At 47.3% G+C, this 26518-nt stretch overlaps 1 protein-coding gene across 2 annotated transcripts; it reads left to right on the top strand.

Moving 5' to 3' along the window:
• The first annotated feature begins 4274 nt into the window (after nucleotides 1–4274).
• LOC145362199 (CLOCK-interacting pacemaker-like) lies at nucleotides 4275–25422 on the top strand. 2 transcript variants are annotated; one of them, XM_080218257.1, is made up of 4 exons: nucleotides 4275–4324; nucleotides 10196–10406; nucleotides 18708–18874; nucleotides 20180–25422. In XM_080218257.1, exons 2-4 carry the CDS (start codon nucleotides 10202–10204, stop codon nucleotides 21152–21154), a joined length of 1347 nt encoding a protein of 448 aa, XP_080074383.1. In that variant the 5' UTR covers nucleotides 4275–4324; nucleotides 10196–10201; the 3' UTR covers nucleotides 21155–25422. The 2 variants fall into 2 exon arrangements, with proteins under 2 accessions (XP_080074383.1, XP_080074384.1); XM_080218258.1 differs by lacking the exon at nucleotides 4275–4324 and adding an exon at nucleotides 4341–4441.
• The last annotated feature ends 1096 nt before the right edge of the window (nucleotides 25423–26518 follow it).

The raw sequence follows: 26518 nt of genomic DNA, 5'->3' as shown, positions 1-26518 counted from the left end.
TCATCCTTGTGAACCTCCACTGGACCCTTTCCAAGTCCAGACACGGGGCCAAAACTGCTCACAATACTCCAAATGGGGTCTGACCAGAGCCTTATACAGTCACAGAAGTACATCCCTGCTCTTGTATTCTAGCCCTCTTGACATGAATGCTAATATTGCATTTGCCTTCCTAACTGCCGAATAAACTTGCACGTTAACCTTGAACAACGATCTCAAGTCCCTTTGTGTTCCTGATTTCCTAAGCATTTCCCCATTTAGAAAGTGGTCTATGCCTCCATTCCTCCTTCCAAAGTGCATAACCTCGCACTTTTCCATATTCCATCTGCCACTTCCTTGCCCACTCTCCTAACCTGTCCATGTCCTTCTGCAGCCCCTCTGCTTTCTCAATACTACCTGTTCCTCTACATATCTTTGTCTCATCTGCAAACTTAGCAACAGCGCCTTCAGTTCCTTCTTCCAAATTGTTACTGTGTATTGTGAAAAGTTGTGATCCCAGCACTGACCCCTGAGGCACACCACTAGTCACCGGGTGCCATCCTGAAAAAGCCCCTTTATCCCCACTCTCTGCCTTCTGCCAGTCAGCCAATCCTCCATCCATGCCAGGATCTTACCCTTAACACCATGGAACAGTTGATACCTTCCCAAACTCCTTTAACAGATTACGAAGCACGGTATTCCTTTTTTGGGGAATTTGGGCATGGCTTCTCAAAAGGGGATCAGCTTCTGCGTCTAAACTCATATGACTCCAGATCCACAGCAATGAGGTCGACTCTCAGTTGCCCTCTGAACATGGGAACTAGCAATGAATGTTGGCCAGCCAGCGATGCCCGTGTCCAACAAATGAATTAAAAAAATAAGAAATCTGCAAAGTGAATGAGCAAAATATCCGCAAAAGGGAGAACAATGTAGGATGGGCAGGAAGAATGAAACCAAAAGATAAAAGCAAAACAGACCTGAAACAAAAGCAGAAAACCCTGGAAAATCTCAGCAGCTCTGATAGCATCTGGGGAGAGAGAATGGAGCCAAAGTTGGCCTTTATAAATCAGATTATCAAGTATAAAAGTTGGAGTGTTATGGTGAGGTTATATAAGGCATTGGTGAAGCCGAATTTAGAGTATTGTGTACAGTTTTGGTCAGCTAGTTACAGGAAGGATGTAAATAAGGTTGAAAGAGTGCAGAGAAGGTTCACAAGGATGTTGCCGGGACTTGAGAAGCTGAGTTACAGAGAGAGATTAAATAGGTTAGGACTTTATTCCCTGGAGCGTAGAAGAATGAGAGGAGATTTGATAGAGGTGTATAAGATTTTGATGGGTATAGATAGAGTGAATGCAAGCAGGCTTTTTCCACTGAGGCTAGGGGAGAAAAAAAACCAGAGGACATGGGCTAAGGGTGAAGGGGGAAAAGTTTAAAGGGAATATTAGGGGGGGGGGGCTTCTTCACGCAGAGAGTGGTGGGAGTGTGGAATGAACTGCCAGATAAATGCGGGGTCACTTTTAACATTTAAGAAAAACTTGGACGGGTTCATGGATGAGAGGGGTGTGGAGGGATATGGTCCAAGTGCAGGTCAGTGGGACTAGGCAAAAAAATGGTTTAGCACAGACAAGAAGGGCCAAAAGGCCTGTTTCTGAGCTGTAATTTTCTATGGTTCTATGGTTTTGACAGGAAGAAATCCCACCACACCAGTCCAAACAGGTTTATTTGTAGCAAAAGCCGCAAGCTTTCGGGACAGCCTGTCCCTTCGTCAGGTGGCTATGGTTTTGAGTCAGGGTGACCCTTTGTCAGAGCTCAACAGAGTAAAATATTTTGTCTAAAGGAAAGGGATTATGGGTGACCTTGTGCATGATTTGCAAAGGTTAGTATGCAGGCGCAGTGAGTAGACTCGTAGTTCTAGAGTCATAGAGGTTTATAGCATGGAAATAGGCCCTTCAACCCTAACTTGAGTGGTTAAGAATGTGATCATTTACTGCGAGGGGAATTGATTACAAAAGAAGCTTTTGTAATAAAATCCATTCGAATACTGTGTATAGTATTAGTTCCCTCATTTAAGGAAGTTTTATTTAACATTAGGATGTAGGTGTCACTGGCTGAATGACTTTCTGGACATTTCAGAGTCTGGAGTCACATAGAATCCAGGCCCAGGTAAGGATGGCAGATTTTCTTCTTAAAAGGGGTACCAGTGAACCAAATGGGTATTTACGTTAGACTTTTAATTCCAGATTTGCCATGAATTCACCATCTGCCGTGGTGGGATTCGAACCCAGGTCCCCATCGCACTACCTCTGGATCACTTGTCCAATATACACTACGTCACCGCCTCTGCATTGGAAGCAGTTCGGAGAAGGTGTCCCAGAATAACACCTGTAATGGGTGGGCTGTCTTACAAGGAAAAGTTGGGCAGACTAGACTTGTACCTGCTGCGGTTTAGAAGAGTAAGAAGTGACTAGATCAAAACACATAAGATTCTGAGAAGTTTTGACAAGGTGGTTGTGGAAAGGATGTTTCCCATGTGGGTGAATCTAGAACTAGGGGTCACTATTTAAAGATAAGGGGTCATCCCTTTAAGACAGAGATCATAGAAATTATAGAAAACCCACAGTGCAGAAGGAGGCCATTCAGCCCATCAAGTCTGCACCAATTTTCAAGAGCATCTTATCCAGGCTTTATCCCCATAATTCCATGTATTTACCCCCCCCCCAATCCCTCTAACTTGAGACACTAAGGGACAATTTAGCATGGCCAATCCTACACGTCTTTGGACTGTGGGAAGAAACCGGAGCACCCGGAGGAAACCCAAGCAGGCACAGGGAGAATGTGCAAATTCCACACAGACACTCACCGAAGGCCAGAATTGAAGATGGGTCCCTGGCGCTATGAGGCATCTGCGCACTTACTTTTGCCGAATTATGCATGAGGACTCCAAGGTCTTGTTGAGTTTCAACCTCTCTCAATTTTCAAGTAATTATCTTCCTATTATTGCTACCAAAGTGGATAACTTCACATTTATCCACATTATACTGCATCTACTGTGCACATGCCTACACACTCAGCCTGTCTAAATCACACTGAAGCATCTCTGTATCCTCCTCACAGCTCACCCTCCCACCCAACTTTGTATATTCTGCAAATTTGGAGATAATACATTTAGTTCCCGCTTCCAAGTCATTAATATATAATGTGATCAGCTGGGGCGCTAACAGATCCCTGCAGAACCCCACTAGTCACTAACTGCCAATCAGGAAAAGATCCATTTATGTCAATTCTTTGCTTTCTTTCAGCGAAGCAACTTTCAAAGACATTACCCGCAAAGTATCCAAAGATGTGCAGGTTTGGATTGGCCAAGCTAAATTGCCCTTTAGTGTCCAAAGATGTGTAGGATAGGTGGATTGGCCATGCTAAATTGCCCCTTAGTGTCCAAAGATGTGTAGGTTAATGCAAGCCTACTTGTGACACTACTGGGCTGCATGGTAGCACAGTGGTTAGCACTGCTGCTTCACAGCTCCAGGGACCTGGGTTCGATTCCCAGCTCGGGTCATTATCTATGTGGAGTTTGCACATTCTCCTTGTGTCTGCATGGGTTTCGTCCGGGTACTCCGGTTTCCTCCCACAGTCCAAAGATGTGCAGGTTAGGTTGATAGGCCATGCTAAAATTGCCCCTTAGTGTACTAGGATGCTTAGGTTAGAGTGATTAGCGGGTAAAATATGTAGGGATATGGGGGTAGGGCCTGGGTGGGATTGTGTTTGGTGCAGACTCGATGGGCCGAAGGATCTCTTTCTGCACTGTAGGGTTTCTATGATGCACTAACTTTAAACTTAAGATTATTATTTGAGCCTGTGATGTGCAGTTTTTTTCATGCTTGCATTTATCTTGTCCTCTTTGCACCATTCTCAGGGCCTCTAGTTTGCACACTTTGCATTATTGCCTCTGGTTGCAATTATTTGCCCTTGTAGTGTTTGCACAGTTGCCTACTCCTTTTGCCTTGGCACCGTCTCATCCCAAGGCTGCAGCTCCCAGTGTTTGCAAGCCTGCAGAACTCAGGTCACGTTGCAGAACTGGAGGAGCGGCGCGTGTGTCCGGTCGCCCTGGAAACGGCCTGTCAATCACGCCGCCCTCACGCGGACCCGCACGGGAGGCGGCGCAACCTAACCTGCTGGGGCCCGACCCGCCGCAGGTGGAGCTGTGCCGGACAGCGGCTGCCCATTGGTCCAGGGGGCTGTCAATCTGAGAGGGAGGCGGGCAGGGTCCCGGCAGCAGGTTTGGGTGAGAGGAAGGCCCCGCCCCGGGGGAGGGGGACTCCGGCGGAGGCGGCGGCGGTTGGAGTCGGAGGTAAGGGCCGCGCGGGGAGAGTTGGACATCGGTGTCCGAGTGATAAACAGACCGGGGAGCCCGGCCCTGAGATCGGAGAGCGAGGTCTTCTACAAGGCCAGTGCCGAATTTGGGCCGGTAAATGACGGCTGAGCCCGCATAAAGGATTGGGGGACTGGGGGAGGGGGGCAGAGGCTGCAAGTTAATAAGGAGAGAAAATTGGGGGGGAGGCACGGGGGTCGGTGTTGGGGGAGAGGAGGGGGCACGGGGGTCGGTGTTGGGGGAGAGGAGGGGGCACGGGGGTCGGTGTTGGGGGAGAGGAGGGGGCACGGGGGTCGGTGTTGGGGGAGAGGAGGGGGCACGGGGGCCGGTGTTGGGGGAGAGGAGGGGGCACGGGGGCCGGTGTTGGGGGAGAGGAGGGGGCACGGGGGTCGGTGTTGGGGGAGAGGAGGGGGCACGGGGGCCGGTGTTGGGGGAGAGGAGGGGGCACGGGGGTCGGTGTTGGGGGAGAGGAGGGGGCACGGGGGTCGGTGTTGGGGGAGAGGAGGGGGCACGGGGGTCGGTGTTGGGGGAGAGGAGGGGGCACGGGGGCCGGTGTTGGGGGAGAGGAGGGGGCACGGGGGCCGGTGTTGGGGGAGAGGAGGGGGCACGGGGGCCGGTGTTGGGGGAGAGGAGGGGATCAGTGCTTGGGGGGAATGGGGGGCGGGGATCAGTGCTGGGTGGAGAGAGGGGGCACGGGGGTCAGTGCTGGGGGGGATCGGGGGCCAAGTGGGTGGAGTGGGAGTGGGTGTCAGTGCTGGTGGGGAGTGGGGGCCAAGTGTTTGGGGGGGGGGGGTTCCGGGGCCAAGTGTTGGGGGGAGTGGGAGTGGGGGCCAAGTGTTGGGGGGACTGGGGATCAGTGCTGGGGGGGAGTGGGGGGCCTGTATTGGGGTCATTGGGAGTGAGGATCAGTGCTGGGGGGGAGGGGGGTTGGGGCTTAATGCTGTAGGGGCGGGGGTCAGTGTTGGGGGAGGGGAGTCAGTTGGGGTGAGAAGGAGTCGATGAATATGGGGGATCTTTGGGGTTGGGTCTGAAGAATTTGTAAAGAGTGTTCAGGAGGTTTCTTGAAACAGTATGTAAATTGCCCAACTTGGGAAGGAGCTATATTGGACCTGGTATTCAGGAATAAGCCCAGACAGGTGATCAAACTTTCAGTAGGAGAGCATTTTGGGAACAGTGATCATAATTCTGTAAGTTTTAAGGTGCAAGAGTGGTCCTCGGGTGAAGGTTAAGTTAGGGAGGACACTAACTACAACAACATTAGGCAGGATTTGGAGAGTGTAGATTGGGGGAGGCTGTTTGAGGGTAAATCAACATCTAATGTGGGAGTCTTTCAAATGTCAGTTGATTGGAATTCAGGACCAGCATGTACCTGTGAGGATGAAGAATAAATGTGCAAGTACTGGGAATTCTGGATAATGAGGGATATTATGATCCTTGTCAAAAATAAAGCATTCGTAAAGTCTAAAAGGCTTAAAACAGATGAAGCCCTTGAAGAATATAAAGAACGTAAGAAGGAGTTAGGAGATCTAGAAGGGGTCATGAAAAGTCATTGGCAAATAGGATTAAGGAAAATCTTATGGCACTTTATACATATGTAAAGAGCAAGAGGGTAGCCAGGGAAAGGTTTGGTCTACTCAAAGATAGTGGACAGGATTTACCCACATTTGGAAACAAGTGGGCTTATTAGTGATAGCCAGCATGTTTTTTTGTGAAGGGGAGGTCATGTCTCACTAACTTGATTGAGTTTTTTGAAGGAGTGATGAAGATGATAGATGAGGGAAGGGCAGTGTACATTGTCTATGTGGAATTCAATAAAATCTTTGACAAGTTACCTCATGGTAGACTGGTACGAAAGGTGAAGTCACGCGGGATCAGTTGAGAGCTCGCAAGATGGATACAGAACTGTCTTGGCCGTAGAAGACAGAGGGTAGCAATGCAGGGGTGTTTCCTGAATGGAAGGCTGTAACTAACTGTTCCACAGGGCTCATCAGTTCTGGGACTTGTTGTTCATAGTATATAGAAATGATTTGAAGGAAAATATAGCTAGTCTGATTAGTAAATTCACAGATTACACAACAATTGGAGGAGTTGTGGATAGTGAAGAGGGTTGTCAGAGGATACAGCAAGATATAGACCCACTTGGAGACTTGGGCGAAGAAATGGACAATTGTGAGATAATGCATTTTGGAAGGTCCAGTGCCGGTAGGAATTATACAGTAAATGGTAGAACCCTTAGGAGTGTCGACAGGCAGACGTACATGTGCACCAATCACAAAGAGGAACACAGGTGGATAATGTAGTCAAGGCATATGGCAAGCTTGCAAAATTGGCAGGTCATGCTGCCAATTAGAATATTGTGTACAATTCTGGTAGTCACACTACCATAAGGATGTGGATGCTTTGGGGAGGGTACAGAAGAGGTTTACCAGCATGTTTCCTGGTCTGGAGGGTATTAGCTATAAGGACAAATTGGATAAACTCTATTTATTCTCACTGGAATGGCAGAGGTTGAGAGGTGACCTGATAAAGGTTTACAAGATTGAGTGGCATGGACAGAGTGGATAGTCAGATTTCTTTCCTAGGGTAGAAAAGCCAAGTACTGGGGGACATAGGTTTAAGGTGCATGGGGAAAAGTTCAGAGGAGATGTGTGAGGCAAGTTTTTATTTTACACATAGGGTGGTGAATGTCTGGAACGTGCTGCCCCGAAGGTAGTGGGAGCAGTTATAATAGCAACATTTAATATCATAGAACCCTGCAGTGCAGAAAGAGGCCCTTTGGCCCACCGAGTCTGCAACGAACACAATCCCACTCAGGCCGTACCTCCATATCCCTACATATTATATCCACTCATCCCTCTAACCTACGCATCCCTGGATATTAAGGGGCAATTTCTTAGCATGGCCAATCAACCTAACCTGCACATCTTTGGACTGTGGGAGGAAACCGGAGTACCCAGAGGAAATCCACGCAGACACGAGGAGAATGTGCAAACTCCACACACACACAGAACTGAGCCAGGAATCAAACCCAGGACCCTGGAGCTGTGAAGCAGCAGTGCTAACCACTGTGCTACCGTGCAGCCACCAGGGGCAACTCGACAGAAAATGAATAGGATGGGAATGGAAGGATATGGACTCAAAGTGCATACAGTTTTAGTTTAGGCAGGCATCGTGATCAGCGTAGGCTTGGAGGGCTGAATGGCCTGTTCCTGTGCTGTACTGTGCTTTGAAGGGGCTGAGGGTTAACGTGGGATATGGGAGAGGAAGAGGTGCGGATACAGAATCCAAGGAGGGTACGCGTAAAAGTGGACTTAAGCAAATGACTTAAATAAGTGGGGTCATTCTTATCAAATTGTAAATATTGGGCTGAATTGCCAGGTATTTGGGGAGGAAGTAGTTGTCACAGCTCCTTGTGGGATTAGTTTACAAAAAAAAATCATATTTCTAAAGAGCGGGGAAGGTTATTGTTCGGATTTGTTAATGGGTGAGATTTTCAGGTGATGGAGGCAACTTGTGATTGACCAGCATTGTTTACACTGTTTTGTGAGTCTCCACCTCCTGCCGCAATCAGGGGGTGGGGGTCACCTCTTTATTCAGTCTTGGGACATGGGTGTCGCTGACTGGCCAGTATTTATTGCCCATCCCTAATTGCCCTTGGAGGGCAGTTGAGAATCAACCACATTGCTGTGGCTCTGGAGTCACATGTAGCCCAGACTGGGTAAGGATGGCAGATTTCCTTCCCTAAAAGGACATATAGTGAACCAGATGGGTTTTTCCAACAATCGACAATGGTTTCATGGTCATCAGTAGATTCTCAATTCCAGGTATTTTTGAATTCACATTCCACCATCTGCCATGGTGGGATTTGAACCCGGGTCCCCAGAATATTAGCTGCGCTTCTAGATTAATAACCTAGTGGTATTTTGCTAGACTATCACCTCCCCACCTTCAGTGAGACGAGATTCCTGCAGGTGGGAATAGCTGGGAAATCCCACCAGGTAAGTGTGTTGTCCAGTTTCTGTTGCTACAGCAGTCCAGAGGGAAAAGAGGAATTTTGCAGAATGGAGAGCAATTTTTCAGGTTGTTGTAAGCCCCACGTGACCTTCAGTCAGCAGCAGACCACATCTGTCCGAGTCACCACAGTGTGAGACAGGAACTAAGGGGTTAAAAATACCCGCTGCCAAACCTCCAGCAAATGTTGCTTAGTATTTGCTGTTTAAATTGTCCAAAGATTTGCCGTTTTTAAACCTCAGCTTCTATTTCCCATTTAATTAAATCTCTGTTTCACACTCGGTTCAGTTTCTGTCCTACTTGTGCTGCATCCTGTGTCACTAATCAATTGCGGATTAGACCACGATGGCTGTTTATGTGGGAAGGTTTAATATTTGTCTGAGTCCTGCTTCCTGCATCTTCTGCTGAATTCTTTACCTGCTGTAATTTCCTGATGCACCAGAAATTCGGATTAGGAAACTAATAAGTTACAATTGTTCTCATTCTTTTTTTTAAATAAATGTTTGCTTGTGCCCGAACACTGCAGTTTGCATTCTCCACCTTGCCAGTGTGCTATTTGTGCAAAGCTGGCCTTCGTCCAGCCACGGTGGAGAGCTCTTGTTGTTTTCCTGTGGCCTGCGATTGGTGAACAAATTGCTAATGTTCTCTTGAGCGCAAGGGGACCAAATGGTTGCAAGGAATTTTACAGCACAGAAGGGGCCAAGCAATTGGCTACCCACACTGGTGTTTGTCGATTTCTTTTTTCAAAGCTTATTTATTAGTATCACATTCACAGTAACTTCATTGTAGTGTTAAAATCTCCTGGTCGCAACACTCCAGCACCTTTTCGGGTCCACTGAGGGAGAATTTAGCATGGCCAACGTACTTAACCAGCACAGCTTTTGGGCTATGGGAGGAAACCAGAGGAAACCCACTCAGACATGGGAAGAACACTCCACACAGACAGTGACCCAAGCTGGGAATTGAACCCAGGTCCCTAGTGCTGTAAGGTTGCAGTGCTAAACACTGTGCTGTTTATGCATCTCATAAACCTCCTCCCACGCTCTTACTTATCCTAACAACACAATGTTTTATTCTTTCCGTCCAGGTGTGCATCCAACTTCCCCAAAATAACTAAATTATTCTCCCATTCCTTGTGGTAGTGAGTTCTACCCTCGCATCACTTTCTAAATGTTCCAACTGAATTCCCAATTGGGTTTATCTTGCATGTATTGCCCTATGTTTTGAGCTGCTCCACAAGTGAAAACATTTTCTCCGTGTCTGTCATATCAAACTGCTTTGCCATTTTAGAGACCTCCATCAGCCGTCTTCTCTGTTCAGCTTTTTTGATTACACTAACCGCTCACTCTTGCTGTCGTCCTCGTAAACCTGTTTGCCACATTCTGCGCTGCCTTTTTGAGGGTGGTGGAAGTGGAATCGATCAATGATTTCAAATTTAAATTGGACTGGGGGAAACTTGAGAGAAAAGTAAACTCCCTGAGTGGCAGGGACAGAGCAGGACTTGTTCAGTGGAGGGCTAGAACGGACTGAGTGGCCTCCTCCCTTCTTTGCTGTTATCCTTTTTAGTGAAAAGATGGAAGAGGGTGCCAGGTTGTTCAAGGGGACTTGTTAAAAACATTCCAAAATTGTGTGGATTACGTCGATTGCTAAATTTCCCCTTGATATCAGTGAAATTAGCAGGAAATATACAGGGTTATGGGGAAGTGGCCTGGGTAGGATTGTTGTTAGTGCAGGCTGCATGGGCCAAATGGCCCCTTTCTGCACTGTAGAGAATTTATGATTCTAATTCCAAATGCGATTATTAATATTCTTTCTATTCTGAATGTTTTATGCCTTCAGAGAACCATGTCTCAGGATAAACTGCCCACAGCCATCAGCTCCAGAACCTCCCGCAAAACTCCAAAGGACAGAATGAACGGGGTGTCGGTTAAATTGGAAAATATGCCAGACAGTCAGTACGGACAGACAGAGAAAAGGAGCCCCACGGGAAGTGTTGGGAAGAACCACCGGCTGTCACTGGGAGAGTCGGAAAAAGATTCTGGGTTTTCAGGTAATAGAGAGCACCGGGTGTTTAGCGATGATTTGAAATGTGCGTTTCAGCCATCTCTTTGTATAGAATTCTGTGCCAACCTGAGTGGCACGTTCACCAAGTCTGGCAGTGTACATGGAGAAGCAGCACTCTGATGCAGCTCTTGTGATCTGTACACTGACTGGAATGGGGGAAGGAGCCTGCTCCCCCCTTCAGTAAAATCATGGGCAACCAACCATCTGTAATCCATTTCCTTGTCCTATCCTGTGACTCCCTTAACTGCCCAAAAATCTGTTGAATTCACTGTAGATTGTGCATTACGATTGAACATTCACAGCCCTCGAGTGAAGAAATTTCTTCTCTATGATTGCTTATCCTGACATTGTGGCCTCATCATAGAATAGAATCCCTATGGTGTAGAAGGAGGCCATTGAGTCTGTATGACAACAATCCCACCCAGGCCCTAATCCTGTAACCCCATGTATCCCCCTGACACTAAGGGTCAATTTAGCATGGCCAATCCACCTAACCTGCGCATCTTTGGCTTGTAGGAGAAAACCAGAGCACCAGGAGGAAACCTGTGCAGACACGGGAAGAATGTGCAAATTCCATACACACTTATCTGAGCCAGAATTGAACAGCCAAGAGGAAATGGCCCCTCAGTATTTACCCCCTGAAAAATATTATGTATTTCAATGAACATAAGAACATAAGAAATAGGAACAGGAGTAGGCCATCTAGCCCCTCGAGCCTGCCCCGCCATTCAATAAGATCATGGCTGATCTGAAGTGGATCGGTTCCACTTTCCTGCTTCCTCCCCATAACCCTTAATTCCCTTGTCTGTCAAAAACCTATCTACCCGTGACTTAAATATATTTAGCGAGGTAGCCTCCACCACTGCAACGGGCAGAGAATTCCAGAGATTCACCACCCTTTGAGTGAAGCAGTCCCCCCCCCCCCCCCCCCGCAATCTTGAGGCTGTGCCCTCCGGTCCTGCTATCCTTTCTAAGCGGGAAGAATCTCTCTACCTCTACCTTATCCATCCCTTTCATTATCTTATATGTCTCTATAAGATCCCCCCTCATCCTTCTAAACTCCAGCGATTACAGACCCAGTCTATTCAGTCTCTTTTCGTAGTCCAACCCCCTCATCTCCGGTATCAGCCTAGTGAATCTCCTCTGCACTCCCTCCAAGGCTAAAATATCCTTCTGCAAGTGCGGCAACCAAAACTGCACACAGCACTCCAGCTGTGGCCTCACCTGTACCCTGTACAGTTGCAGCAAGACCTCCCTGCTTTTATATTCTATCCCCCTCACTATAAAGGCCAGCATACCATTCGCCTTCTTGATCACCTGCAGACTGGGTTTTTGCGACTCGTGCACGAGGACCCCCAGGTCCCTCTGCACCGTAGCGTGCTGCAGCTTTTCACCCGTTAAATAGTAATCCCTCCTATTATTAGGGAAATGAAAGAACCTTTGGCAAAAGAAAAACACTGAAAGTGGACACTGGCATAGCCAGCTATTTTGGGGAGTACAGACATGTTAATGTTCAAGTACTAGTCTGAAAACATTTGACCTTGGAAGCTAAGCAGACTCAGGACTGGCAAAGACTTGGATGGGGGATTGCCTGGGAATACTAGGTGCAATAGGAACTATTTGGATAAGTGACATGAACACATACAATCCTACAGTGCAGAAAGAGGCCATTCGGCCCATCAAGTCTGCATCGACTCTCTAACAGAGCATCCCACCCAGGCCCTATCCCAGCACCCTACGTATTTACCCACTAATCTATACATTTTGGGACATTAAGGGTCAGTATATCATGGCCATGCACCTAATCTGCACATTTTTGGAGTGTGGGAGGAAACCAGAGCACCTGGGGGAGTGAAGGGGTGCGGTGGTGGTTGAGATGCACAACTCTTTGAAGGCGGCTGGTCAAACTGATGGGTTCCTTGGTTTTATTATTAGGATGTATAGGTTACAAAAGCAAGAACATTGTACTAAAACCCTGAGGAAACACTGGTTAGAATTCAGCTGCAGTATTGTGTCCATTAAGGCACTAGAACCATAGGAAATTACAGCTCAGAAACAGGCCTTTTGGCCCTTCCTGTCTGTGTCGAACCATTTTTTGCCTAGTCCCACTGACCTGCACTTGGACCATATCCCTCCACACCCGTCCCATCCATGAACCTGTCCAAGTTTTTCTTAAATGTTAAAAGTTACCCTGCATTTACCACTTTATCCGACAGCTCATTCCACATTCCCACCACTCTGCGTGAAGAATCCCCCCCTAATATTCCCTTTAAACTTTTCTCCTTTCACCCTTAACCCATGCCCTCTGGTTTTTTTCTCCTCTAGCCTCAGTGGAAAAAGCCTGCTTGGAATTACTGTATCTATACCCATCAAAATTTTATACACCACTATCAAATCTTCCCTCATTCTTCTACGCTCCAGGGGGTAAAGTCCTAACCTATTCAATCTCTCACTGTAACTCAGCTTCTCAAGTCCCAGCAACATCCTTCTCTGCGTTTTTTCAACCTTATTTACATTCTTCCTGTAACTAGGTGACCAAAACTGTACACAATACTCTAAATTCAGCCTCCAATGCCTTATACAACCTTACCATAACAGTCCAACTTTTATACTTGATATTCCAATTTATAAAGGCCAATGTACCAAAAGCACTCTACGACCCTATCCACCTGTGACGTCACTTTTAGAAAATTCTGTACCTGTATTCCCAGAACCCTCTGTTCAACTACACTCTTCAGAGTCCTACCATTCTACTCTGTACGTTCTACTTTGGTTTGTCCTTCCAAAGTGCAATACCTCAGACTTGTCTGCATTAAATTCCATTTGCCATTTTTCAGCCCATTTTTCTAGTTAGTCCAAATCCCTCTGCAAGCTTTGAAAACCTTCCTCACTGTCCACTACACCTCCAATCTTTGTATCATCAGCAAATTTGCTGATCCTATTTACCACATTATCATCCAGATCATTGATATAGAGGACAAACAACAATGAACCCAACACCGATCCCTGCAGCACACCACTTGTCACAGGCCTCCACTCAAGAGAAGCAGTCCTCCACAACCACTCTTTGGCTTTTTCCATTGAGTCAGTGTCTAATCCAATTTACTACCTCCCCATATATACCTAGCGACTGAACCTTCCTAACTAACCTCCCACGAGGGATCTTATCAGAGGCCTTGCTGAAATCCAGGTAGACAACATCCACCACCTTCCCTTCATCCACTTTCCTGGTAACCTCCTGGAAAAATCCTAATAGATTGGTCAAACATGACCTACCACGCACAAAACCATGTTGACTCTCCCTAATAAGTCTATCCAAATATTTGTAGATCCTATCCCTTACCACACCTTCCAATAACTTGCCCACCACTGACGTCAAACTTACTAGCCTCTAATTCCCGGATTTCTTTTGGAACCTTTTTTAAACAACGGAACAACATGAGCCACCCTCCAATCATCTGGCACCTCCCCCGTGAATACTGACATTTTAAATATGTCTGCCAGGGCCCCTGCAAGTTCAACACTAGCCTCCCTCAAGGTCAGTGGGAATACCATGTTCGGTCCTGGGGATTTATCCACTCTGATTTGCCTCAAGATAGCCAGCACCTCCTCCCCTGTGATCTGTTCCATGACCTCCCTACCTGTTTGCCCTATTTCCGTAGACTCCATGTCTGTTCCCTCAGTAAGTACGGATGCAAAAAACCCATTTAGTATCTCCCCCATCTCTTTTGGTTCCATACACAGTCTACCACTCTGGTCTTCAAGAGGACCAATTTTATCCCTCACTATCCTTTTGCTCCTTACATACCTATAGAAGCTCTTTGGATTTTCCTTCACTCTGTCTGCCAAAGCAACCTCATGTCTTCTTTTAGCCCTCCTGATTTTCCTCTTAAGTAACTTCTTGCACTTTTTATACTCCTTGAGCATCTGATCAGTTCCTTGCTGCCTGTACATTATACACAACTCTCTCTTCCTCTTAATTAGTGTTACAATCTCCCTCGAGAACCAAGGTTCCTTATTCCTATTTACTTTGCCTTTAATCCTGACAGGAACATACAAACTCTGCTCTCAAATTTCTACTTTGAAGGCCTCCCACTTTCCATTTACATCCTTACCAGAGAACAGCCTGTGCCAATCCATACTTCCCAGATCTCTTCTCATTTCATCAAATTTGGCCTTTTTGCAGTTCAGAACTTCAACCCGAGGACCAGATCTATCCTTGTCCGTGATCAGGTTAAAACTAATGGCATTATGATCACTGGATCCAAAGTGTTCTCTCACACTCACATCCATCACCTGCCCTAACTCATTTCCCAATAGGAGATCCAATATCGCATCCTCTCTAGTTGGCATCTCTATATACTGACGTAGAAAATTCTCCTGAACACATTTTACAAACTCTATCCTGTCTAAACCTTTAACAGTATGCGAGTCCTAATCTATATCTGGAAAGTTAAAATCCCCTACTATCACAACTTTGCGTTTCTTGCAGTTGTCAGCTACCTCTCTGCTGATTTGCTCCTCCAATTCTCGCTGACTATTGGGTGGTCTGTAATACAACCTCATTAAGGGGGTCATACCTTTCCTGTTTCTCAGCTCCACCCATAGGGCCTCTGTAGACAAGCTCTCTAATCTAACCTGCCTGAATACCGCTGTAACATTTTCCCTGACCAACAATGCCAGCCCCCTACCTTTTATCCCACTGCCTCTATCACACCTGAAACATAGGAACATTGAGCTGCCAGTCTTGCCCCTCCTGTAGTCACGTTTCACTAATGGCTATAATGTCATATTTCCACGTGTCAATCCACGCCTTCAGCTCATCTGTCTTCCCCACAATACTCCTGGCATTGAAGTAGACACACCTCAAAAGATTATTTCCACCACACTCAACCCTTCCATTTGTGATTTTGCTTGAACTAACCTGTCTTTTTGCTCCCGCTCCACTATCTGTACTGGCATTCCAGTTCCCATCCCCCTGCAAATCTAGTTTAAACGTTACCCAATAATACTAGCAAACCCCCCTGCAAGTATATTGGCCCCCTTGTAGTTTAGGTGTAACCCGTCTCTCTTGTCCAGGTCCCACCTGCCTCAGAAGAGGTCCCAGTGATCCAAGAATTGGAAACCCTGCCCCCTACACCAGTTCCTCAGCCACATGTTCATCCGCCCAGGCATCCTACTCTTACCTTCACTGGCACGTAGTTAAAGAGCAGGCCACTCTATACAGCGGGCAGCGGAGTGAGAGGGAGCAGAGTGAAGGCTGAAGGGCTATGGCTCATAACGGGCTTTGGCGAGAACAGGCAGAGGCGAGAGTAGGTTTTTTTCTCTCTCTCTTTTCGGAAAGTTTATTCCTGTTTTTTCCCCAGAGTTTTAAAAAAAATGCCAGGCAAGATGTTGGAATGCTCCTCTTGCAGGATGTGGGAGGTCAGGGAGACCTCCGGTATCCCTGATGACAATACCTGCAAAAGTCCTGCTTTTTAACTTCTGTCCAAGCTCCCTATACTGTCTCTGTAGGACCTCCTCACTCTTCCTACCTATGTCATTGGTACAAATGTGTAGCATGACATCTGGCTGATCACCTTCCCACTTTAGAATGCTATGCCCACGATCAGAGACACCCCTGACCTTGGCACCCGGGAGGCAACAAATCATGCAGGACTCTCTGTCCCGACCACAGAACCTCCTATTCGTACCTCTGACCATTGAGTCCCCTATTACTACCGCGCTCCTGTTCTTCCTCCCACCCTTTTGCGCTGCAGAACCAGACTCAGTATCAGAGTTCCGGCTGTCGCAGCTTGTCCCAGGTAAAGCATTCCCCACAACAGTATCCAATTCAGTATACCTGTTGTGGAGGGGAATGGCCACAAGGGAACCCTGTTCTGCTTTTCCTTTCACATTTCCATTTCCTCTCCTTACAGTACCCAATTCCCTGTGTTCTGCTGCTTAGGTGTAACTACCTCCCTAAAGCTACTGTCTATATACTTCTCATTCTCCTGAATTAGAAGGAGCTCATCAAGCTCCTTCTCCAGTTCCCTTACACACTTTGCTAGCAGCTGCAGCTGGATGCATCTTTTGCAGGTGTTGTCATTAGGGATACCGGAGGTCTCCCTGACCTCCCACATCCTGCAAGAGGAGCATTCCAACATCTTGCCTGGCATTTTTTTTTAAAACTCTGGGGGAAAAACAGGAATAAACTTTCCGGAAAGAGAGAGGAAAAAAAAAACCTACTCTCGCCTCTGCCTGTTCTCGCCAAAGCCCGTTATGAGCCATAGCCCTTCAGCCTTCACTCTGCTCCCTCTCACTCCGCTGCCCGCTGTATAGAGTAGCCTGCTCTTTAAATCTCCTGCTCACCACTGGCTGTCGCCAGGCAGCTGCACAGCCTCGACAGAGAGAAAAAAAAACACTAGAAATAAAAGCAGGAATAAGTCATAAGGCCCCTCATGTCTGCTCCCACATTCCAAAAGATCATGTCTGATCTTTGTCACCTTCACTTTCCTAACCAGTCCCCAAACCCTTTCATTCCCTTTGAGCCTAAAATCTTCACCTATCTTGATAAACTCAACAATTGAACATCCGCATCACTCTACGGTAGAGAATCCCATAGATTCACAGCCCTTTGGGTGAAGTAATGCTTCCTTTTCTCACTCCAAAATCACTTGTCCTGAGTCTCTGCCCTCCTAATAAACCAGCAATTATAGAATGCCTCATGCCTAGGAAACATCCCAAGGCAATTGGTGTATAAAGACATTACTTTTGAATGCAATCACTGCCCTGTATTAAGGATGGATGTGTTGGCCTTGGAGAGGGTCCAGAAGAGGATCACAAGAATGAAAGGCTTGACGTATGAGAAGCAGTTGAGGACTCTGGGTCTGTACTTGATGGAGTTTAGAAAGATCAGAAACTTACAGAATATTGAAACGTCTGGATAGAGTGGGGAAGGTGTTTCCATTAGGGGTGAGACTGAAATCCGAGGGCACAGCCTCAGAGTAAAGGGACGACCCTTCAGAACTGAGATGGTGAGGAATTTCTTCAGCCAGAGGGTGGTGAATTTGTGGAATTCATTGCCACAGAGGAGGCCAGGCCACTGGGAGTATTTAAGACCGATAGACTGGTAAGGGAATCAAAGGTTACGGGGGAAAAGGCGGAAGTAAGAGATTGAGAAACGTATCAGCCATGATTAAATGGTGGAGCAGACTTGATAGGCCAAATGGCCTAATTTTGCTCCTATATCTTCGAACATAGACTAGTGCAGCACAGTACAGGCCCTTCAGCCCTCATATTGCACCGAGCCACGTCTGAAACCAAGATCAAGCTATCCCACTCCTTATCATTCCGGTGTGCTCCATGTGCTTATCCAGTGACAGCTTGAAAGTTCCCAAAGTGTCCGACTTCACTATCACAGCAGGCAGTGCGTTCCACGTCCCAACCACTCTGAGTAAAGAACCTACCTCGGATATCCATCCTATATCTCCCACTATGAACGTTGTAGCTGTTACTAGGGGTCATAACTATACCCACCCAAGGAAATAGTCTCTGAACGTCCACTCTATCTATCCCTTTCACCATCTTATAAACTTCTATTAAGTCACCTCTCATCCTCCTCTGCTCTAAAGAGAAAAGCCCCAGCTCCCTCAGCCTTTCCTCAATAGACTTACCTGCCCAACCACAGCATCCTGGTAAATCTCCTCTGCACTCTCTCTAATGCTTCCACATCATCCTCATAATGAGGAGTCAGACTGGAGAAAGGATGTAAAGGCCTTGGAGAGGGTGCCGAGGTGATTTACTAGAACAGTACCAGGGTGGACAGACTAGGGAAATTGAAATTGTCCTCCTTAACATAGAAAACATAAGGGACTGTTTCATAGGTATTCCAAATTGTGAAAGCTTTAAGTAGAAACTTTCCACTGACAGGAGAATTATAGTGCACAGATTTAAAATAACTGGCAAAAAACATCACAAGGAATTTATTTCCTTAGAAAGTTGTAGTTTGGAATGCACTGTCTGAAAGGGCAATGGAAGCAGATTCATCGGTAACTTTCAAAAGGGAACTGTAGATATTCAAATAGAAAAGAAAAATGGCAAGATTGTGGGGAAAGTGGGACCAAGTGTTTAGCTCTTTCCAGAACCAGCACAGATGGGTTGGGCTGAATGGCCTTCAATGCTGTGTGATACTCTAGTCGGCAAGTAGACATTAGCTTCCACACTCGTTTCCATTGGGTTAAGGCCGGTTTGTATTGTCTCTGCATCACCTGTTGGCTGCGCCACTTCCTCTTTGCTTTGTCTTCAGACACGAGCTCAGACTATCTGAGTACACTGGAACAGACTGACTCAGAGGATCAGTCCTCGCACAAGAGGCTAGCCGCGTTGAGCCATGCGGAGAGGATCAGTGCTGCACAAAGCTCGCTGCCCAGCCTGACTCCTGTCTACATCGTGAAGAATGTCTTTCTGAAAGAGGTACGGACCCTCCCCATTCCACCATCCTCCGTAGTGAGCCATGCTAAAGCGTGGGTTGGGTCAGGAAAATTGGAGTGACTTGTGGTAAAGTCCTGCTGCTGTGTGTGGCATGTGCAAGGCCGGATTCCACAGCTTATTCTAATGTCAGCTCTTTGAGCTGAGGACAAAGATTCAGCGGTTTGAATAGGTGACATCTAATTGTTCTGACAAAGGTGCATCCAGACTTGAAATGTTAGATCCGTCCTCTCTTCACAGATTTTCAGTCCAGCATTTCCTGTTTCTAATTGGTCTTGTTATCCAGTGAGCCTGAATTGGCCTCAGTGCCGAAGGCTAATTGTGAAAGAGAAGAATCATCTAGCACTCCTTCTGATCGCTGCAGCAGGGTCTGCTGGAGTGCTCCCATCTGTGCCGCCATCTGGTGAGGAGGGTGTGATGCCATCCCCTGGTGAATAGTCTCCCTAAGCTCACTGCTGGAATTCACATGCTCACAGTGTGGCCCTGTGGAACTGTACCTCAGTAAGAAGTCTCACAACACCAGGTTAAAATCCAACCAGGTCCCCACACCTTACAAAGGAACAGCATTTCCGAAAGCTTGTGCGTTTACCATCAGATAAACTGGCTGGACTTTAACCTGGTGTTGTGAGACTTCTTACTGTGTTTACCCCAGTCCAACGCTGGCATCAGAACTGTACCTCAGCCAGAGCAGGAAATGCCCTGCCAGTCAGCTGCCCTTTTTTTAAAATTTATTTATTAGTGTCCCGAGTAGGCTTACATTAACATTGCAATGAAGTTGCAACGAACATCCCCTAGTCGCCACACTCCGGTGCCTGATCAGATATACTGAGAGAGAATTTAGCATGGCCAATGTGCTTAACCAGCACGTCTTTCAGACTCCACCCAGACAGTGACCCAAGCCTGGAATTGAATCTGGATCCCTGGCGCTGTGAGGCAGCAGTGCTAACCACTGTGCCACCCCACACATGACACACTGATACAATACTCATGTTAAACTGATGGGTGCCATCCTGTTGTGAGCTAATAATTCTGCATGATTTGCATTGAGTGGGTGTGTAGGAGCCTGCTGCATTCACACAAACAGCAAGTGCATAGGGGTCTGTTGCAAGCTTGCATGGAGTGGGTGCATAGGGACAGTTGCAAGCTTGCATGTAGTGGGTGTGTGTGGTTCTGTTGCATGCTTGCGTGGAGTAGGTGTGTGGGCCTTTTGTTGTACGCTTGCAGGCAGTGGTAATCCCATTAAACAATTGGATTCTAATTTTGTTTCTCTCATTGCCATGTTTTGAACAGCCTTTGTCCGTTCCAACAAGGAGTCAACTTGTTCACGCCCAGCTGCAGACCTGGGGAAGCCAGCACTCGCTTGGTACTCAAGCAGGCCAGGCTCGAGTAGTCTTCATCCGGCAACCTTTGGCAACCGCTTTGAAATCGCAGAAGACGGAGGTGAAGGCCGGGGCAGGGATTGACACCTACCTTCCGATTTTAAACTCCTACCCAAGGATAGCCCCTCACCCGGACAAGAGCCAGGATGTGGGCAGCAGGCCAAGGCAGACAGGACACTGCGCAGCTCAGGATGACAGGACTGCTGATCACAGCAAGAGCAAACGGCTTTGTCTGAGTGAGGCAGAAACACCCTCACAGCAAGCTCTCAGAAATGACCAAACCTTGCACGTGGTGCCAGGGGCCAACTATGCTCCAACTGAGAACACTCAGCAGCCATCCAGCTTTGGAGCAGCAACCATCTTCAGTCAGTTTGATGTCTCGGTCTCTCCATCGCCTGTGGTCTCTCCCAATCTCGTGTCCCAGTCTGAATCCTCTGAATCCCTTTATTCCTGGTCGTCGTACTCTTCCTGCTCTTCCTCCTCCTCACCTTCCTCCTCCTCCTCCCCTTCCGTCACCACCCCCTCCGTCTTTTCCCGTGCTCCGAGTGCCCAGTCGCCCACCGGCGACGCCCCGAGACTGGCAGCTCGCGTCACCAAGCGGCCGGTCCCCAGTCCCGCCAAGGAGCGGCGGTTCCGCAACACGGTGGAGATCCTGAGTCGGTCGGGGTTGCTGGAGATCACGCTGAGAACCAAAGACCTGATCCGTCAGAACAGCAGCTCCCAGAGGCAGATCGACGAACTGAAGGAGCACGTTCACCTCCTCTGCAGCGCCATGCACAGCAAGGAGCCGCAAGCACTGCTCCGGCTCCAAGAGGCGATGAAAAGCTCCGGGAGTTACGGGTCAATAAGCAGCGGTGTCTCCTCCTCCTCCTCGAGTCACCTCTGAGCAGGCACCATGACTTTAACCAGGGGTTTCTGGTGAGCTAAAGCCTTGTATTAGCAGGGAGCAGGTAGCAAAAGTAGAGTTGAGGTAGTTCGGCCTCAGAGTGGCAGAGCAGGTTCCAAGGAGCCATATGTTTGAGGGAGACCTGCCAGTCGCTACCTCCCACAAAAGCCGCCATGGGGGTACGTGGGTGTGAATGATTGCCTCAGACTCCAGCTTTTTAAAATAAAAAAAACTCCTTTTGATGTGTTAGCAGGCGCTCCATATACATGTATGTTATTTGCCCTGCATCTCCCTGAGGAACTGTCATTGCTTTGTTTGACCAGTTCTCTTGGTAGTTCTGCGCAGTTCAATGGGGGAGAGAGGCCTCTGTAACTTGCAGTCCTACTTTTGCCTTTCCAGTTCAGAGCAGCAGACCTGGTGCTGAGCTGCACTCATTTACAGGGCTTAGTCATAGAGTTTTACGGCATAAAAAGGGGCCAAAATGACCCTATTGTGTCTGCATCAGCCTTCAAGCTCCTAATCTTACTTTCCAGTGCTTGGTCCACAGCCTTGTGTAGTATGCCTTGATTCCCTCCCACCTCTGTTGAGGTGGTTCAGTGCTTAGAAGCTCCAGCTTGAGAGGTTTATGTGCATTTGTCATGCTTGTGCTCCCAGTGGAATACTGAGAGAGAGCCATCTTGACTGCCTGCCAGCGCTCGCTCTCAAGTGGGTGGCGCTTTCTCCCAGGTGCCACAGCTCATTAGTCTTGCTGCAGCTTCTGAAACTTTGATATGCACAATATGACTGTGACACTTGTCGTAATGAATTACTTAAATTTCAGAATGGATGTGAGATACTTTCCGAGCAAGGTGACGAGGTGCTGTGTTAATGCAAGTCTGTTTTGCAGCAGCGCACCCTCACCCCCATTCCTGCCCCTCCCTCCCTCTGTCTCCACACAACAGGAATTCTGCATTATCGATATCTTGGCTTGCTCTGACTAACGGGGGGGCTGCAGGGTTTCGTTTGGCTGGACTCTGCAACACTCGCAGTGTTGGAGGTGTCAGCAGCCTGTGGTGTCACTGTAGTTCTTGCAGGGAAACCTGCTCTGGTGTTTAGGCAGCAGGTTAAGCAGCCTCCCTCTGCACAGAGAGGAAGAGTGGCTCAGTGACCCACAGCATTAAGTCTACTTCCTCCTCAGGGTGCTGTCTGACGGGCTGCATTTCTCCAGTATTTCCTGTTTCCACTTCCAATATCTGCAGTATTCTGCTGCTGTTGCAATCTGGCTGAGCATGAGTAAACTAAAACTGAAACCTCCCTCTCCTACAAACAGCAAGGCCATCACACTGATAACAAAAAGGCAAAACACAGCAGCACACTGAAAACCTGAAATACAAATAGGAAAATGCTGGAAATGCTTGGCAGGTCCAGCAGCCTTTGAGGGGAGGACAGTAGAATTAACATTTCAGGTTACTGACTGCCCCTCGCAACTCCAGTCCCTGAATCCCTGCCCTGATGCCTGCTGGAAATTACATGTACTTGTTTGTGAACTTCAGATCAGGACTGGCTGTGACCCCCTTTTTTGGTGGAAAAACCTGTTGTCCTAACTGTGTAGTGTGTTGGAGAGCTGCAAGTATCTGTGAAAGTGATGGTATTTATTATTGTCACATGTATTAACATAGTGAAAAGTATTGTTTTTTGTGTGCCATACAGACAAAGCATACCGTTCATTGGGAAGGAAAGGAGATGAGTGCAGAATGTAGTGTTACAGTCATAGCTAGGGTGTAGAGAAGGATCAACTTAGTGCGAGGTAGGTCCATTCAAAAGTCTGACGGCAGCAGGGAAGAAGCTGTCCTTGAGTTGGTTGGTATGTGACCTCAGAGTTTTGTATCTTTTTCCCAAAGAAGAAGGTGGAAGAAAGAATGTCCTATGTGCATGGGGTCCTTAATTAGTCCGAGGAACTGCAGCGGGAAGTGCAGACAGAGTCAGTGGATGGGAGGCTGGTTTGTGTGATGGATTGAGCTACATTCACGACCTTTTGTAATGGTCTTGGGCAGAGTAGGAGCCATACCAAGCTGTAATACAACCAAAATGGATGTTTTCTATGGTAATCTGTAAAAGTGCGCTGGGAAGGGAGGAACACAAGTAGTTGTGGGAATGTGTTTTCAACATATTGTTGTTAGATCTCATTTCTACTTGTTCGTTGCTGAGTTGGGACTGTCTTTTGTTTGTTCATGGGATGTGGGCATCACTGGGCCAGCATTTATCCCTGAGGGCAGTTAAGAGTCAGTGACACTGCTGAGGCGCCACATGTAGGCCAGACCAGGTAAGGACAGCAGATTTCCTTACCTAAAGGACATTAGCGAACCAGATGGGTTTTTCCCAATAATCGACAATGGTTGTATCATTAGACTTTTAATTCCAAATTTTTATTGAACTCTTTCACCATCTGCAGTGATGGGATTTAAACCTGGGTCCACAGTGCATTATCCTGGCTCTCTTGGTTACTGATCCAGTGTCAATACCACTATCCCACTGTCTCCCCAAGGCACTGCTGCCATTTGTATTCTACTCTATTCCCATTTAGAAACAGAAGATGGGGACTAGTGACTCGAACCAGTTTGCGCATTGCTAATGATGAGGGAGCTGGGTGGATGACCATCCTCAGGTGATTCGCATGCAGCCAAAGGAGGATGTACTCAGCGGGTGACCAGAGGTGGTGTTGATGTGACTTCTGTGAAGGGTCACGAATGGGGAGGGCGGGTGGGAGATGGGAAGGAAGTTGCAGCAAGTGGTTGAAAGAATGCTTAACAGTGGGGAAGGTGGGTAAGGAAGGGAAGGACTCATAAGAAATGGGAGTCAGAGGAATTGGTGAGGAGGGATGTAACTGTGGGAAGTTGAGGAGCAAGGCTATGGATTCAACATCAGGAGAGGAATTTTAAATTAAAGAGACCTGCAACATGAGCAGGAGTTGGCTTGGGAGATGTAGACTATCGATAAACGGTCAAGGCTTTTTTATTTATTTTCATGGGATATAGATGTTGCCGGAAAGGCCAGCATTTGTTGTCCATCCCTAATTTCCCTTGAACTGTGTCTCGCTCGGCCATTTCAGAGGGCAGTTTAAAGTCAACCTCATCACTGTGGGTGTGGAGTCAAATGTAGGCCAGACCGAGTAAGGGCAGCAGATTTCCTTCTGTGCGGAGGATTACCAGATGAACAATCAATGAGAGTTTCATGGCTGCTATTACTGAGACTAGCTTCTGACTCTAAATTTTCATAGAATGATACAGTGCAGGAGGAGGCCATTCAGCCCATCAAGTCTGCACCAACCACAATCCCACCCAGGCCCTATCCCCATAACCCCATGCATTTACCCTAGCTAGTCCCCCTGACACGAAGGGGCAATTTATCTTTGGACTGTGGGAGAAAACTGGAGCACAAGGAGGAAACCCATGCAGACATGAGGAGAATGTGCAAACTCCACACAGTAGTCCAAGCTGGGAATCATACCCTGGTGCTGTGAGGCAACAAATCCCATGGTGGGATTTGAATCCATGTCCTCAAATCAGTAGCCTGGGACTTTGTGACATTATTACTACGCTACTCTCTATAACTGATTTAGACTCGAGGTTAATCACACAGACCTGCTTGGGTCTTAATTGGGCTGTGAGAAGTAGAAGTGGTGCACTGCAGACATTTGCAAGGACTTCTTAGTGGCAGCCTTTTTGAACTGAGGCACCTGATCAGGTGAACTTTGAAGATTCCACAGCGCTATTTGATGGTCAGTGGTATCCATTGCCAACAACTGCTAATGTTCAGATTTATTAATCAAATATTTTCTTTGCCTCTTGCTGTGTGAAAATGGCTGGCTTTCTCCTCTACAAATAATTCAGCAAACCTGACACACTTTTATTACATCCATTGTGAGCTTCTGAAAGTGCCAGATAAAGGCACATCTTTTATTCAGCCAATATGGACATTGAGACAGTCCCACTGTCCACTGTGAGCCTGCGTTGCATTTGCAGGACAAGTCAGAATTTTTTTTTTAAAGTCTAACATGTGTGTGTTGGAGCAGTTGCGTGTTCCAGGACCAGGAACCATCTTTCAGCCTGACGTTGTGCAGGGAACTCATGGTTCTGCTTTTGTCCTTTTATACCCAAGCAAGTGTTTGGGCTGCTTTGTTCCTGATTTGTAGAAACAGATTTTTCAGAAGGGGGGTGTTGGAAGAGAATTAGTGGTTAACAATCATCAATTTTTGTACAGAGTTAATACAAATAAAGTTTTGAACTGGGCATATTGACTTTGAGTTAATTTCTTAAGGTTCACTGGAATTTAGAATGGAAAAAGTTGATGCTATTTTAATATATTGCATATTGGCCCATCAAGTCTGCACCAACTGACAGAATAACTTACCCAGGGCCTCTCCCTGTAACCCCACAGATAATTCACACATCTTGGGACACTAAGAGGCAAGTTAGCATAGCCAGTCCACCTAACCCACACATCTTTGGATATTAAGGGGCAATGCGGCATAGCTAATCCACCTAACCTGCATATCTTTGGACACTAAGGGGTAATTTATCATGGCTAACCCACACATTAAGGGCAATTCAACATGGCTAATCCACCTACCCTGCATATCCTTTGGACTGTGGGAGGAAACCAGAGAACCTGGGGAAAACCCATGCAGACATGTGGAAAACATGCAAAGTCCATACTGCAAGCTGTAATTGATGTTGGGGGCAGCCAGAGGAAGCCATGACAGAAGTGTTGATGGGTTGGAGCCCAGGGGAAAGTGGCAGGGATGGCTGCTGAATCACAGTAGGATCTGTCATCACCTTGTCAGTGGACGTAGCTGCAGAAATGCAGCAGGAGAAGGATTTGCTTTCTTGGCAGGAGAGGAAAGGTGCGAACTCTACAAACCAGTAAGTTAACCAATTGGACCACCCTGGGGCATTGAACTGTATTATGTACCCTCTTCCAGCACTTACCATTGTCTTTAACTCTGTAATGTCCTTCAAGTCCTGCCATCCTCCCTATCTCTTTTGAGTTTTGGTCCCGTTGCCTAAGGAAGGATACAATTGACATGGAAGGAGAGATTGACCAGACTAACTCGGTATGGTGAGACCATTCTGTGGGGAGAGACTTGAGGCAAACTGGGCCTGTCTTTTCTGGAGTTTCAAAGAATGAAGGGTAATCACGTAGAAACTAAAAATTCTTAAGGGGTTAGACATGAAAGCATATTTCCCCTGGTGATGGGAAGGGGGGGTGGGGTGTGGTCTGGAACCAGGGGACACAGTCTCAGAATGGGGGGCAAGTTATAGAGGACTGAAATACGAAGGAAGCTCTTGCTCAAAGGATATTCATGATGGCACTATGTTGTGGATT

This window comes from Carcharhinus amblyrhynchos, unplaced genomic scaffold (genome assembly GCF_965287045.1).
Source record: "Carcharhinus amblyrhynchos unplaced genomic scaffold, sCarAmb.v2.hapA scaffold_37, whole genome shotgun sequence".
Classification (NCBI taxonomy): Eukaryota; Metazoa; Chordata; class Chondrichthyes; order Carcharhiniformes; family Carcharhinidae; genus Carcharhinus; species Carcharhinus amblyrhynchos.
This window is presented reverse-complemented; position numbering and strand designations above follow the sequence as displayed.

Coding starts and splice junctions, on each gene's coding strand:
- LOC145362199 (XM_080218257.1), top strand. CDS start 10,202: ATGTCTCAGGATAAACTGCCCACAGCCATCAGCTCCAGAACCTCCCGC. Junction 10,407..18,707: donor AAAAGATTCTGGGTTTTCAG/GTAATAGAGAGC, acceptor CTTTGTCTTCAG/ACACGAGCTCAGACTATCTG. Junction 18,875..20,179: donor AGAATGTCTTTCTGAAAGAG/GTACGGACCCTC, acceptor TGTTTTGAACAG/CCTTTGTCCGTTCCAACAAG.